Source organism: Leptonychotes weddellii, chromosome 1 (assembly GCF_054177405.1).
Source record: "Leptonychotes weddellii isolate Sample4059 chromosome 1, ASM5417740v2, whole genome shotgun sequence".
In the NCBI taxonomy this organism is placed as follows: Eukaryota; Metazoa; Chordata; class Mammalia; order Carnivora; family Phocidae; genus Leptonychotes; species Leptonychotes weddellii.
The window spans coordinates 12,499,136-12,512,001 of record NC_138369.1 but is presented as its reverse complement, the minus strand read 5'-3'; the positions used below and the strand labels follow the sequence as shown (position 1 = coordinate 12,512,001).

At 49.4% G+C, this 12,866-nt stretch overlaps 1 protein-coding gene across 1 annotated transcript in view; it reads right to left on the bottom strand.

Annotated features, from left to right (window-relative positions):
* LARS2 (leucyl-tRNA synthetase 2, mitochondrial) overlaps window positions 1-12,866 on the bottom strand; it is a 127,353-nt gene that overhangs the window by 8,085 nt on the left and 106,402 nt on the right. Inside the window, 4 exon segments of the mRNA XM_081816539.1 lie at window positions 4,499-4,610; window positions 7,219-7,296; window positions 9,323-9,492; window positions 10,670-10,852. Coding sequence (XP_081672665.1) covers window positions 4,499-4,610; window positions 7,219-7,296; window positions 9,323-9,492; window positions 10,670-10,852 — 543 coding nt within the window.

Genomic DNA, 12,866 nt, shown 5'->3' with positions numbered 1-12,866 from the left:
CCCCCCAGTTCTCCCACAAAGGCCCAGAACAGAGCCTGGCACATAAAATACGTGCTCAATAAATCCGACTGAATGAAACACTGCCATTCAATCTCTACCGACTCACTACGCTACAGCTCACAAAAGCTGTGTGTGACGTGTTGGAAAAATCATGGCGCAAGGTTTGGAATGGGCTAGTTTCTATCCCGGTGCTCTAGCGTGTGTCCTGTTGGGGATCCTGCCATGCCACAGTGTATACTTGGTTCCTAAGACCTGCCATGTAGGGACAGGGCCCTGGGGAGAGGAGATCCTCTCTGCCCGCCCGCAACACAACTGAAGGGGCGTGCAAGAGGGGGATGTTTCTGCAAATCCCACTGACATCAGTCCTCCGTGGGAGAAATGAAATGAGGGAGGAAGACAGATAATGTGGGACAAAGCAGGAAGATAAAAGGGAGACATGTGCATATTCTAGGATAAGGGTAAGCTTATTACAAATTAGATTGGTTTGTTCTAAAGCAAAGGAAGACTAGGAGAGAATGAACCGCGTGCCATTTAAAAAACTTACTGTGGTTGCCAATGCTAAATGAAAGAGTCGTGTTTCCTTCCCAAGGGGAGGATAAAAGGCTGCATGACAGAATATGGCATTAGCGTGGCAGGGCCTGATACCAACCTCCCTTTAGGGCACTCTGTCTCTTCAGCAAAGAATGGGTAAGCGTCTCTTCCTCTGTAGTCTGTTCTAAAGCACCACAAAGGACAGAGGAACCCAATGCAATTCACTTGGTGGAGTCAGTGAAACCCTCATTTCCAAGCCTGACCACACACACTGAGAAAAACTGATCTTCCTAGGAAAATAACTGCCAAATTCCAAATAAAACACTAGCAGATAGGATTTGACAGTAAACTCAAAGTCCGCTGCACCGTAGTCAAGAAGAATCTATGCCGGGAGAGCTTGGTATTAGGCGGTCAATTAACTGGGGAATAGTGGTATCAACAAGGCAAAGGGGGAAGTTAAAAGCAGATGATGTAAACACCTCAACAACTGAAGAACGGATGTTAAATAAAATATAGCTCCCGTTCTTAATATGAGTTCTGGAAAACAAGGACAGAGAGCTGCTTCCTTAACATTATAGGGATTATCCGGGCGCCTGGGAGGCTCAGTCAGTTGAATGTCCCATTCTTGATTTTGGCTCAGGTCATGATGTCAGGGTCGTGGTACTGAGCTCAGCAGGGAGTCTGCTTGAGATTCTCTCTCCCTCTCCTTCTGCCCCTCCCCTCCCCGGCTCACACTCCCTCTCTCTCTAAAAAATTCTTGAAAAAAAAAAAACAAATGCCAAAACATTATAGGAACCGTCTGGACCAGCACCTCGAACATCCCATAGGGTTTTCTGAGCAGTTCAATACAGTACGTACACAGACACCAGGCTATAACTGTTAGAAAGAAAGAGACCACTTATCCTTATGTGCTGATCACAGAATCTTAGCACATCTGAGAGGATCTTACCCCTTACCCAACATACAGAGATTTGTAGGGAATCTGGATAAGAGAATAAGCATGCAAATAAATTTTAAAAATTACATACCAGCCATTACCAGTCAAAAATTATAGAAAAGATTCCAGTCACAAGAGCAAAAATAAAATATAACCAAAAAATACTCGGGAATAATCTTAAGAAATGCATAAGAGTCAGAAGAAAAACTACAAAAGAAACGAACAAAACTACAAAACTTGACTCAGCATAAGGGAAGTCTTGAATGAAGAGAGAGATGGGGTGCCTGGCTGGCTTAGTTGGTAGAGTATGCAACTCTTGACCTCGGGGTTGTGAGTTCGAGCCCCACGTTGGGTGTAGATATTACTTAAAAATAAAATCTTTTTCTGGGGTGCCTGGGTGGCTCAGATGGTTAAGCGTCTGCCTTCGGTTCAGGTCATGATCCCAGGGTCCTGGGATCAAGCCCCACGTCCGGCTCCTGGCTCAGCGGGGAGTCTGCTTCTCCCTCTGCCTCTCCCCCTGCTCGTGCTCGCTCTCTCTCTCTCTCTCTATCTGGGTCTCGAATGAATAAATAGAATCTTTAAAAAAATAAATATTTTTTAAAAATTTTATTTATTTATTTTAGAGTGTGGGGAGAGGAGCATGAGCAGGAGGGGCAGAGGGAGAGGGAATGAGAATCCCAAGTAGACTCCATGCTGAGCAAGGAGCCTGACACAGGGCTTGATCTCACGACCCTAAGATCACGACCTGAGCCAAAACCAAGAGTGGGATGCTTAACCAACTGCGCCACCCAGGCACCCCCAAAATAAAACCTTAAAAAAAAAAAAAGGGAGAGACAGACCACATGGAGGTCTGGAAGGGGTAAAGATGTAAGGACTTCCCAAATTAATTCTAGGTTTACCCACATTTCAATCAAAATCTCAAGGATATTAATAATAAAATTATACCAGAGTTCTACTGAGAAGAATAAACAGGTGAAAAGCACTTAAATATTTATGAAAAAAGAAATAAAGGGAGGCTAGCACACCAGATGTTAAAACTACGTTGAAAAATCCAATAATTAAATCAGAGAAACAGAACACATACTTCAAAAACAGACCCTGGAGTGGGAACGGGCTAACTTTTCAGGAAAATAGTCTGGCAACACAGATTGAGAGTCTTAAAAACATTCCTATCTTTTCCACTTCAAGGGCATCATCTGAAGTGGAAACTCAGATCTCTGCCCAGAATTGTCCGTGGCAGATTATGGAAGCAAATGCCAGACACGTCACCGGAACAGTTACCAAAGTCATGCCTGGGGGCAATTAATGCAGTGATTAAAAACATTTACAAGTTAAAAAAAAATCAAAATGTTTACAAGTGTATCTTGTTTTTAAACTGGAAATACTCACAGATGAAATGTTACTTGTAAACCCTTAGGCAACCAACTGGAGTCCCATGTAAAGCAAAGGTGGCCAAACTGTTGCTCCACATTCTGTCTTGAGTCGGTCCTGACAGGCTACATGAGGCCTCTGACACCAAGGCCAAGGCCTGGGGACCTGAGCTCCTCTAAGACATACCCACCTGCTCTGGCCCCATAAGGTGCGTGGCCCTGACGTTCATCCTCACAGCAACAAAGTCATGAGCATATCACTCAGGACTTCAGAGGGAGGGAGTGGGCCCAGGTTGGGTTATTCCAGCACGCAGGTGAGTTTATCACCAAGGGATTGCAACGTCCTTGCAAAACCCCTGGAATCATGACAGAGGCTCTTGTTTGTGCATATTCACCAAGGATCCAGAGATTTGAAGATGTGCATCAAAAGCCTTCATGTTTTGTATCTTTTCTGAGCAAGCATTACATTTAGGTATGTGTTCTAAGGATTTTGTATGTGAACAAAAAATTAGCTATTCAACTTTTAAAACAATGATGTATCATTATAAAGGGTCTAAGTGTCCAAAAATAGGAAATGGGAAGATACTATAAACCTCACACCATCTGAAAAAGTAGCTCCACATTAAAATTAACATGAAATAGAGATGACAAGGAAAAGAAAGAATTAACTATTGAAGACAGTTTAGGGTAAAGAACGTTCAAATTATTTCTTAAAGGACAGGATGTTGGTATTTCTAGTGATGGCCTTTTAGAATGACCAATGGGCCCTGAAAATGCTCTTAAGAGGAGGCCCTACGAGAGAAAAATGAAATCTTGCCTCAGGCTTTCCTCTGAGAGCCAGGTCTTAACAGTAGAGGGACACAGTCCCCCACCTGCGTGTGCATCAGAATCACCCGGGAGCTGGTTAAAAACTCTCCAGTCACGGGACGCCTGGGTGGCTCAGTCGGTTAAGCATCTGCCTTCGGCTCAGTCATGATCCCAGGTCCTGGGATCTAGCCCCGTGTAGGGTTCCCTGCTCAGCGGGGAGTCTGTTTCTCCCTCTCCCTCTGTCCCTGTCTCCTGCTCATGCTCTCTCTCTCTCACTAAATAAATAAAGTCTTAAAAGAAAAAACAAATAAAACAACACTCTCCAGTCATCCCCCCCCAGCTCCAGAACTGGGACCTCCAAGGGGGCGGGCGGGGTGGAAGCTTCCCCACTTAGCCAGTGAGCCTCAGGCACAGGGACTCGCTTCAGCGCCCAGTTTAGGAGACGGTCTGCTGGAGAGACCCGAATCCCAGTTTAAGTTTTAGATCTGCAGCGTGACTCCAGGCGTCCTTTTCTCCATCTATAAAGTGGGACTAACCCTGCGTTCCCCTCTTAGAAAGAGAATGTGGGGTCGTGGCCTGTGGAGAGTGGGAGGCTGAGTTCGGAAAAAGATTGCCCTGTGGGGCCGTCCACATTCCCAGCGGGGTGGGCGCAGGGTGCCAACGCGGAGAGGGGCCTTCCCCTTCGGCAGGGCCGAGCGCGCAGAAGAAGTACCACCATTCTGACGGCGGGGTACAGATGCCAAACGCTGGGCCCCACGCCCGAGGACATCTGAGCCCCAAGTCGTGTTCCATGAGAGGCTGGGGCACATCCGGGTTAGCAAGTAGCGGGTCCAGCGAGGACGCCCCCACCTACCTGCCCAGAGCTCCGAGGTGATGTGAGGGGCCATCGGGGAGGCCATCACCGTCAGGGCACACAGCGCGTCCTCAAACTCGGGGCTGTGGAGGACCACTCTCTGAGAAGCTTGCTGAGGAACAGAAAAGAACGGTGGAAGAATACTGAGCCGCATGGAACGAGCCAGGGTACGGAAGGCCAGAGACCCAAGCAGGTAGGCAGAAACCCTCCATCCCACCCACGTTTGCTCCGGACCCTGAACTCGCCCCTTTTAATCACAGTATTAAAAGTAGAGCAGCAACAGCGACAACATGCACACTACTCTTCACGGAGCACGCACTACGCCCTCGGTCTGAGGCGGACTCATGTAGTTCCCACCAGTACCCTTGGAGGGTGCTGTTCTTACCCCACTGGACGGGTGGGGCGGCTAAGGACCGCCGAAGGGGAGCAATCTGCCCCCAGGTACGTGGCTGTCCAAGTGACGCGGTCCCCATGAGAATCCAGCTGTGTCTTTTTTTTTTAGCTTTTTATTTATTTTTTAATTTTTTAAAAAAGATTTTATTTATTCATTTGAGAGACAGAGAGAGCACACGCACATGGGAGAGGGGCAGAGGGAGAGGGAGAAGCAGGCTCCCAGCAGCTCTGTCTTAAATCAGAGTTAAACTCCCGACCGCTCTTCGAGGTTTCCCGTGCGCTGCAGGACCGGTGAGACATGCAGAGAGACTTGCTCACGGGCTTTGCAACGTGCAGCGCCCAGAGCAGGGGTCCTCCTGCCCCCTCGGAGGTCTCGGCGGGGGTCATCCTTCTATTAAGCAGCTGTGCTGGTAACACCCGGTTTCTTCCTGCGGTGCTGCTAGTCACATAACGCAGCCACACCCATTTAATTTATGGGGTACCTACTCCAAAAGGGCACGGTTTCTGCCCTCAAGGAGTTTACAGCCAATTGGGGAGAAAAGTGACAAATGAATCCAGGGTGTCACAGGATTCCACAGGGTGTCGGTGGGGAGGGAGGGTGGGGAGCGAAGCAGGGTATGAGCCGGCGAGTGTAGACCAGGGACAGCCTGGAGGGAAGCGGGCTGTGGGAAGAACAACTGTACTGAGTTTCCCAGAGGCTGGCTTCCCCTGCTCAGTGGGGAGCTTGCTTCTCCCTCTCCCTCTGCTGCTCCCCCTGCTTGTGCTCTCTCTGTGTCGAATACATAAACAAGATCTTTAAAAAACACACACACTCAGCAAAGAAAATCTGGAAAATGCGAAACCACTCACAATTATACCAAACAGGAAAAAAAAACTGATGTATTTATCCTGGTCTCCAAAAATGCAAAAATATGTGAATATACACATCTGTCCACATACCCTTTTGTTCGACTGGAATTTTTATCCTATGAGCACTTCTGTATTTTATGTTTATTTGATGTTATATCATGAACAATTTCTGGTACTAGGGATTCCTGGAAGACACAACGTGAATGGTGGTGGTACATTTCCTCCCTATTGATATGACATGAGTCATTTCACGATTTCCCCATTGGAGACAGCTGGGGTTCTATGTCTCTGTGATTATAAGTCACCTGCCAATGGGCAGCCCGGAATCAAAGGGTCTAAACAATCGTAGGGATGCCAACCTCGGAGCCGAAGTTCCTCCTGGCAAGGTTACATTAACCACGGCCACCGATGGGGTGTGTCGCTGTCCCACTGTCCTTGTCATAGCACGGACTTTATGTTATAAAGTCTCTACAAATCTGATAGGTTAAAAAAAAATAGCATCGCGTTTTTAATTTGCATTTCACGATAATTAGTAAGGCAAATATTTTTTTTCTGCCAAGTTTACAGATGATTTCTATACCACTTTCTGTGGGTGATTTTCTTTTCACATCCTTTGACCATTTTTAGGTCAGCTATTTTTATATTCATATGAAAAGAGCTCTTTACATATCAAGGATGTTAAGGCTCATGTCTGACATATTTGTTATAAAATGTTTTCCTCAGTTTTTACCTGCTTTGTAGCACGGCATGTTTTAATATACTAAAAATGGTAAGTTTTATGTAGTCAAACCTGTAAATTTCTTCCACTGTTCTTAAAGTTTGGGGAGAGCTTCATTATAAAAGGCATGTGGTAATAGCTTTAATGTACATTTTTTGTTGTTGTTGTTTGTTGTCCAAACAGCTAACCACTTGCCTAACCTCCATTTGTTGACAAATCCTTCCCCTGGCAAGAAAAATTCTATTCACATGTGGCAAGAAGAGGAATCTATGCTAAAAAGGCTGACTTTTGCTTTTAGTGAGCACAAATCTGACCTGTCCAGGTTAAAGGAGTGTAACATGTTAATGATGCCAAGGGGGTATCAGATCAATCAGGAGAGCAGGCAGCGGAAGCAGGAAGAAAAGAGCAGAGCAGGGAGAGAAGGGGGCTCAAGTCTGGTCCTGATCTGTCACTAATCAACCAGACACGTCATCGAACCTCCCTGGGTGTCAGTGTCCTCATCTGCAAAATATGGGGGTGGGGGAGGGGAGTGAGGGGGTGGGCTTTGGACCAGACAACCTTTAAGAACCTTCCAGCTATAAAACTAGGTTGTGACTATGGAAAACAGGCTTCTTTAAGATAACAGAGCCACACCAAGGAGGTGACACCATGGTCCTGCTCTCTGTCCACCATCCAGGATCCTGCAGGCCACCTCACAATGTGGCTCGAGGCCACCCACCCTCCCCTGTTACCAGCAAATGAGGACAGGAGAGCCACTTACCAGGAGGGCACTGCTGAGTCCCATCAGCTGAGAAATTACAGAATTCAGTGAGAAGTCCTCTGTGAAATGGGCAGTCACCTATGGATAAAAGTTGAATTATTCACTTTCTTCAAAATCCCTTTGAGCTTTCCACAAAAAACCAATGCAACACAACAATAAAGCAAATGAATTATCCAAAAAAAAATGAATTAAATGAATGCAATCAAAGATATTTATAAATGCTTTCACTATCTCGGATAATCACGGTAATGTTTCATCGGTACAAAGATTTTCAAAATCAGGGTCAATGATGTTTCCACTGTCCAGCGTTTCCCCCCCCCCACATCTGGGACAGTGTTGGTTCTCCCAGGGGGACATCAAACGCTTCTAACCACCCAGACAGGAGGCAGGACCTGCAGATGAGCAAACATCAAAACAACAGTCACCGGGAGATGGGGTACAGGATGTCCCTTCCCTGTGGCTCCGTGACTTTCATTCACAACGAAGGTTATTCATATAAGGGATAAGATGAGTTTTGCGTTTTCAAATATGGAGTCAACATAAGAACACTCAAGCTGACTTGTCAGCTTCTTCCTGTTTGTGTGCTTCTCAATTTCAACCACGGCCAAGAATACAGAAAAACAACACATCTGAAGATGTCAAGAGTTTCCAACTTGTCGAAATACCCCTGTTCTATGATCTGACAGAAGAGAAGAATGTGCCAAATCCAGACAGGAAGTATGTGGCATGAAAACAGTCATTCAGGCATCATTCACATCACAAAGGTCAACTGAGTGAGCTCTGTGTCTCTACACTAGAGTAGAGTGGATGGGAATATACCCTGAGGACATGTCACTGAGGGGCGCCTGGGTGGCTCAGTCGTTAAGCGTCTGCCTTCGGCTCAGGTCAGATCCCAGGGTCCTGGGATCGAGACCCACGTCGGGCTCTCTGCTTAGCGGGAGGCCTGCTTCTCCCTCTCCCACTCCCCCTGCTTGTGTTCCCTCTCTCGCTGTCTCTCTCTCTCTATCGAATAAATAAATAAATAAAATCTTAAAAAAAAAAAAAAGAAGTGTCACCGAATGAGACCATGCTGGACCCAGGGCCTCATGAAAACCCTGTTTCTTCAATGTCATCAGTTACCAAAGTCCAAAAAAGTGACCTTGGCTGACTTTAAAAGTTCAAATCAGCAATTCTAAAAAATAAAAATAACAGTAAAAATTCGGCCTAAGGAGTGACACCCCCTAAAAATAGCTCTGGATCCCCTAAATGCCTTCTTTCAAAAACATATGACATTTTCTTCACAAAGTGCTTAAAAAGGCAAAGGTTGTGGTATGGTATCAGACTTCTAGAGAAGAAATTTATAGGGATTTGTTATCAGTGAAGAATCTTTTAAAATGAGTCAGGGGCGCCTGGCTGCCTCAGTCAGTGGAGCATGCGACTTTTAATCTCGGGGGCATGAGTTCGAGCCCCACGTTGGGTGTGGAGATTACTTAAAAATAAAATCTTTAAAAAAGAAAAAAAAAAACGATTTTAGACAATAAAACATTCTCTAAGAGGGTAACACGAACACATCATTTATTTGCAAAAATTAACGCACAATAATTCACACAGATACTGTGTAACAACGTAACTGGGTGCGGAAGGCCTCACTATGCGGAGCACCCAGGAACTTGGATTCTCGGCTCTGGGCCTCATCTCTGTCCCCATCTGTAAAATGAGGAGGCCAAAGAGCAGCCTCTTCATGCCCCTTCCAGTGCTACGCTTCCGTTTCTGTTCATCCCGTATGCAGTGTGTCAGCAGCGTGACCCTGCATTTGGTTCTCTGCCCGAGCGTGAAGCGTGGAGCCTGTGGGAAGGGGGCGGCCTCCCGAGATCTGGGATGGACACGTGGTGGACACCATTGGAGGAAGCCCTTTGCTGAGAGCATGTCTTTCCATTAGAGCATGTGGCCGGCTGCTCCAGCTTGGTGAGCTACTCGACACGGTGAGGGAACCCTTCAAGGCCGGGGGGATGCCAGAGTGAGGAAGGAGCAAGGCCAACAGCGGCCCGCCCCAAGGCAGGGTGGTCCACCCGGACCACACGTGCTCAGTCACAGAATTAAGCAGCACCCCCAGAAAGCTCCTGACCTCAGAGATGACCGAGTTCTTGTACTCCCAGAGCTTCTTGCTCTCGGCTCTCTCCTCGTCACTCAGCAGCTGGGGCTGGGGAGCCGTCCCGGGAGCCCTGGCCTCGATGAAGCGGGTCACCAAGGCCCACAGACGTTGTTGCCACCTCAGCACCCCAGGAAGGGCATCGGCTGGGTTTCACGTCGGGACACGAGAGAGCGAGAAAGACAGACAGGTGAATGACTGAAGTGGTTCTCCCCAAGCCCAGAGAGGCACGGGTGCGTTGAAGACATGCTTCATTGTGCCCCGATGGGAGTGACGGGGGCCACCCTGGCCTCCAGCTTCCGGGAGCTCAGAGCAGCACAGACTCCGTCACACCCCAGAGCCCCGGGTATCTGGCGCACTGGACCGCAGGGCTCCTGAGAGTGCCGCCCACCAACCACCCCAGGCCACAACAAGCTCAGAAGCCTGGGCCACGATGGGCCCCCTGTGCCCAGCTGCCTTGAGTGAGAATGCCTGCTGCCGCAGAGGTGTCCCCAAAGACGCCTGTGCCCACACGTGCACCCTCTGTACGTCCCTAGTGATTCCGACGCTGCCCGTTCTGGGACTGGCCCCTGTGCCACACTTATCACGGGCAAGGGCACGTGGCATAAGCGGTGATCCAGGCATCTGGCGGCTTCTGACACAGCAACCCTTGGGGCAGACGGCGGAAGGAAAACTGAATGACCACTGGACCGTGTATTCTAGGACATCCAGATACCCAACAAGATTTTACTCACCCCTTTTCAGATCTAACCAACCCTGCAGAGACAAATCTCCCCTGAGGGGGGCGCTCTGGAGGCTGCTGTGGGTAAGGGAGGGGGTCACAGGGAACATCAGGAGCAGGCCCCAGGGCGGGGTTTTCTGGGCTGGGAAGGGGCGACGACCCTGCCCTAGAACAAACCTTTCAGGGTAGATCAAGAGGGGACTGGCCTCCGTGGACCACAGAGGGGCCCCGGAGTGGCATGGAAGCCAATCTGGCTCCCGGGGAATGTTCTCCAGCGGAATGATGTAGAACCTGCATCAGCAACACCACAGACTCGCCAAAGGCAGGTTCCTGGGGCCCCCCGGATGCTGTGTCAGGAGGTCTGGGGTGAGGACTGGGAATCCACAATGGCCAGCAGCCCCCCCGACATTCTGAGGTTCATTCCATCTGGGAACCCCAGGCTAAGAATGGCACAGGATGCCGGACAAACCACGCTACTCGCTTCATGGAACTGATTCCTAGAAACCTTACTACTGTCTTCAGCCCGGACATTTCCTTTCCCCAAACTCCTCCGGTGTCCGGGGCAGATCACAAAGGAGGCGGGGGAGAGGAAGGGGCCTTACTCTTCACATCCCACAAGATGTCCTTCTCAGGAGGGGCGGCGAAAAGGATGTAGAGCCGGATGGTGTCGATGCCGTACTGCTCGACGACCTCCTCGGGGTCCACCCCGTTGTGTTTGGACTTGCTCATCTTCTCCCACGTCACCTCCAACCTCTCCTTCGTTTCTGCATGAACAGGAACAGCACCTGCACGCCGGAAAAACACACGGGGACGGAAGGTGTGGCTCTAGGCAGTTCTACACAAGCACATTCAATAAGAGCAATTCGAAGTGTCCACGTGAAGGATGGCTCAACACACCCCTTTCTCTCTCTCTACCGTGTATCACAGGAAGTGTTTCCGTTTCGTTTTGAAACGAGTGAGGCCCACCTCCCACCCCAAACCTTCCCTTCGGGAGCACAGCACGGTTGTGATGGCCCGCACCTGCTTCTTCTCCACCCCAAAACGAGACAAAGCAACTTCCTGCTTTATAAAAGCAAACTACGTTTATACAAAAGAGAAAGTAAAAAACAGGGTAGCAAAGCTTTGCCTGTTTTGCTGTTTTCTTTACGGATGCACGGTCTCCTCTGGGAGCCGGCAGCTGACCAGTCAGGGTCTCTCGCGAGCAGGCTCCGTGGAACTAGCTCACTGGGCTCACGTGGAATGCCATGTGCCCTGTTCTTTGGAAGTGGCTCCTCCCCACCCCGCACACCACCGGTCCGGAGGGTGCTGACAGAGAAGACCTTCTATGACTAGGGTGGGATGAGGTGACCTTGTGGCCAAGCTCCAGGGGCTGGGACAAGGAAGGACATCTGGCAAGGCCAAGGTCTTTCTCAGGACCCGGAACTGAGAGACAGAAGCTCTTGTTTCAATGTTGCCGGGCACTGGAACCGTAAAGTCCTAAGGAGATGGGGCCAGACGTGGCATTGTGGCTCCCCAAGGTCACCTTGGGCCCTGGAGTTGGGGCAGGGCAGAAGCCAAGCCTGGCGGAGGAAGGAGAACAGGGCAGAAAAACAGAGGAAAGGAGGAAGAGGAACCAGGGGCCATCGAAGGAGAGAGGAGAAGTCCTAGGACTGGTATCTGTGCGGCATCCGTGGCTGCGGGCATGCTGCGAGGCCTGGCTGGAGCGCCGGCAGCTTGCTTGGGGTGACATCTCTATATCCGTCTGGGTGCATTTCTGTTCCTTCCAGCCAGGTAGTCCCAGACTCCAATGGCAACCAAACTCCCAAGGGACTGATGTATGTACCTAAGAACTAATTCCATACTTTAGCAGAAGCGCACCCATTAAGGAGATGGAACCCTGCCCTTGCTTCTCTCCCAGCGGGCAAGTCTGCGTGGGAAGGGAAAAGATGTTCACAACACTGTCTGGCCCCATGACATCGGAGCCAAGGGAGACTGAAGTTGCTTCATCCGGGCTGTCCCTTTACCCTGCACACCTCCTCCGGGCTGTAGCTACTCTTTCCAGCACCGTTGTGCAAATTAGGAAAAAGCCAACGATCAGGGCAGAGCAGTTGAGGAGTAGGAAAAAGGTGCCCTCTCTTGGCAAATGTGGCCCTGAGTGTATGGTGTGGCAAGAGGCTGGATTTCAGGCCCTGCTCACCCCCTTGGCTGGGTGCCTTTGGGCAGGGCACACGCTGCCCAACTGTACATGGCAGCCCTGCCCTTAACACAGACAGCACTTCACTACCAACTGAAATGTACGTGCCCTTTGGATTTGGCTCCTTTCCTCTCTGGCCCGTGTTGGCGAAACAATTTCTGCTCTTCCAGCTTCTTTTTCTCCCTCGGACCATTCCAAACCCTGATATATTACTGCATTAATTAGGTAATTCCATTAATGGCTTCCACCTAAATCTTTTCTCTAGTGTTTGGTTTGGGACGCTGCCTACCATTAGGGGGTTGTTGGGTTTACATGATCGCCTCTGTTGTGCCCTGGGTTTTCTAAGCTGAATGGTGCCCCTATGTACCCCCCACTCCCATTTTCTACTGATTTCATTGGTAGGCTGGGTGCACATGACATCGTCACGGTGCCACCTCAAGATCTGCTGCGAGGAACTACCCCTGAGCAAAAGTGCAAGGGAAGTCAGGGGAGTGCCAGACAGGGCTGCTCCAGGGTGCTGAAGGGGTTCAGTATCGGGGTGGCCCTGAAGGGCTGACATGCACCTTGAGACCACCTAGGGAGAAGTGCTGGGATACCCCAGCCTTAGAAGAGCGCCTCTTGGGTCT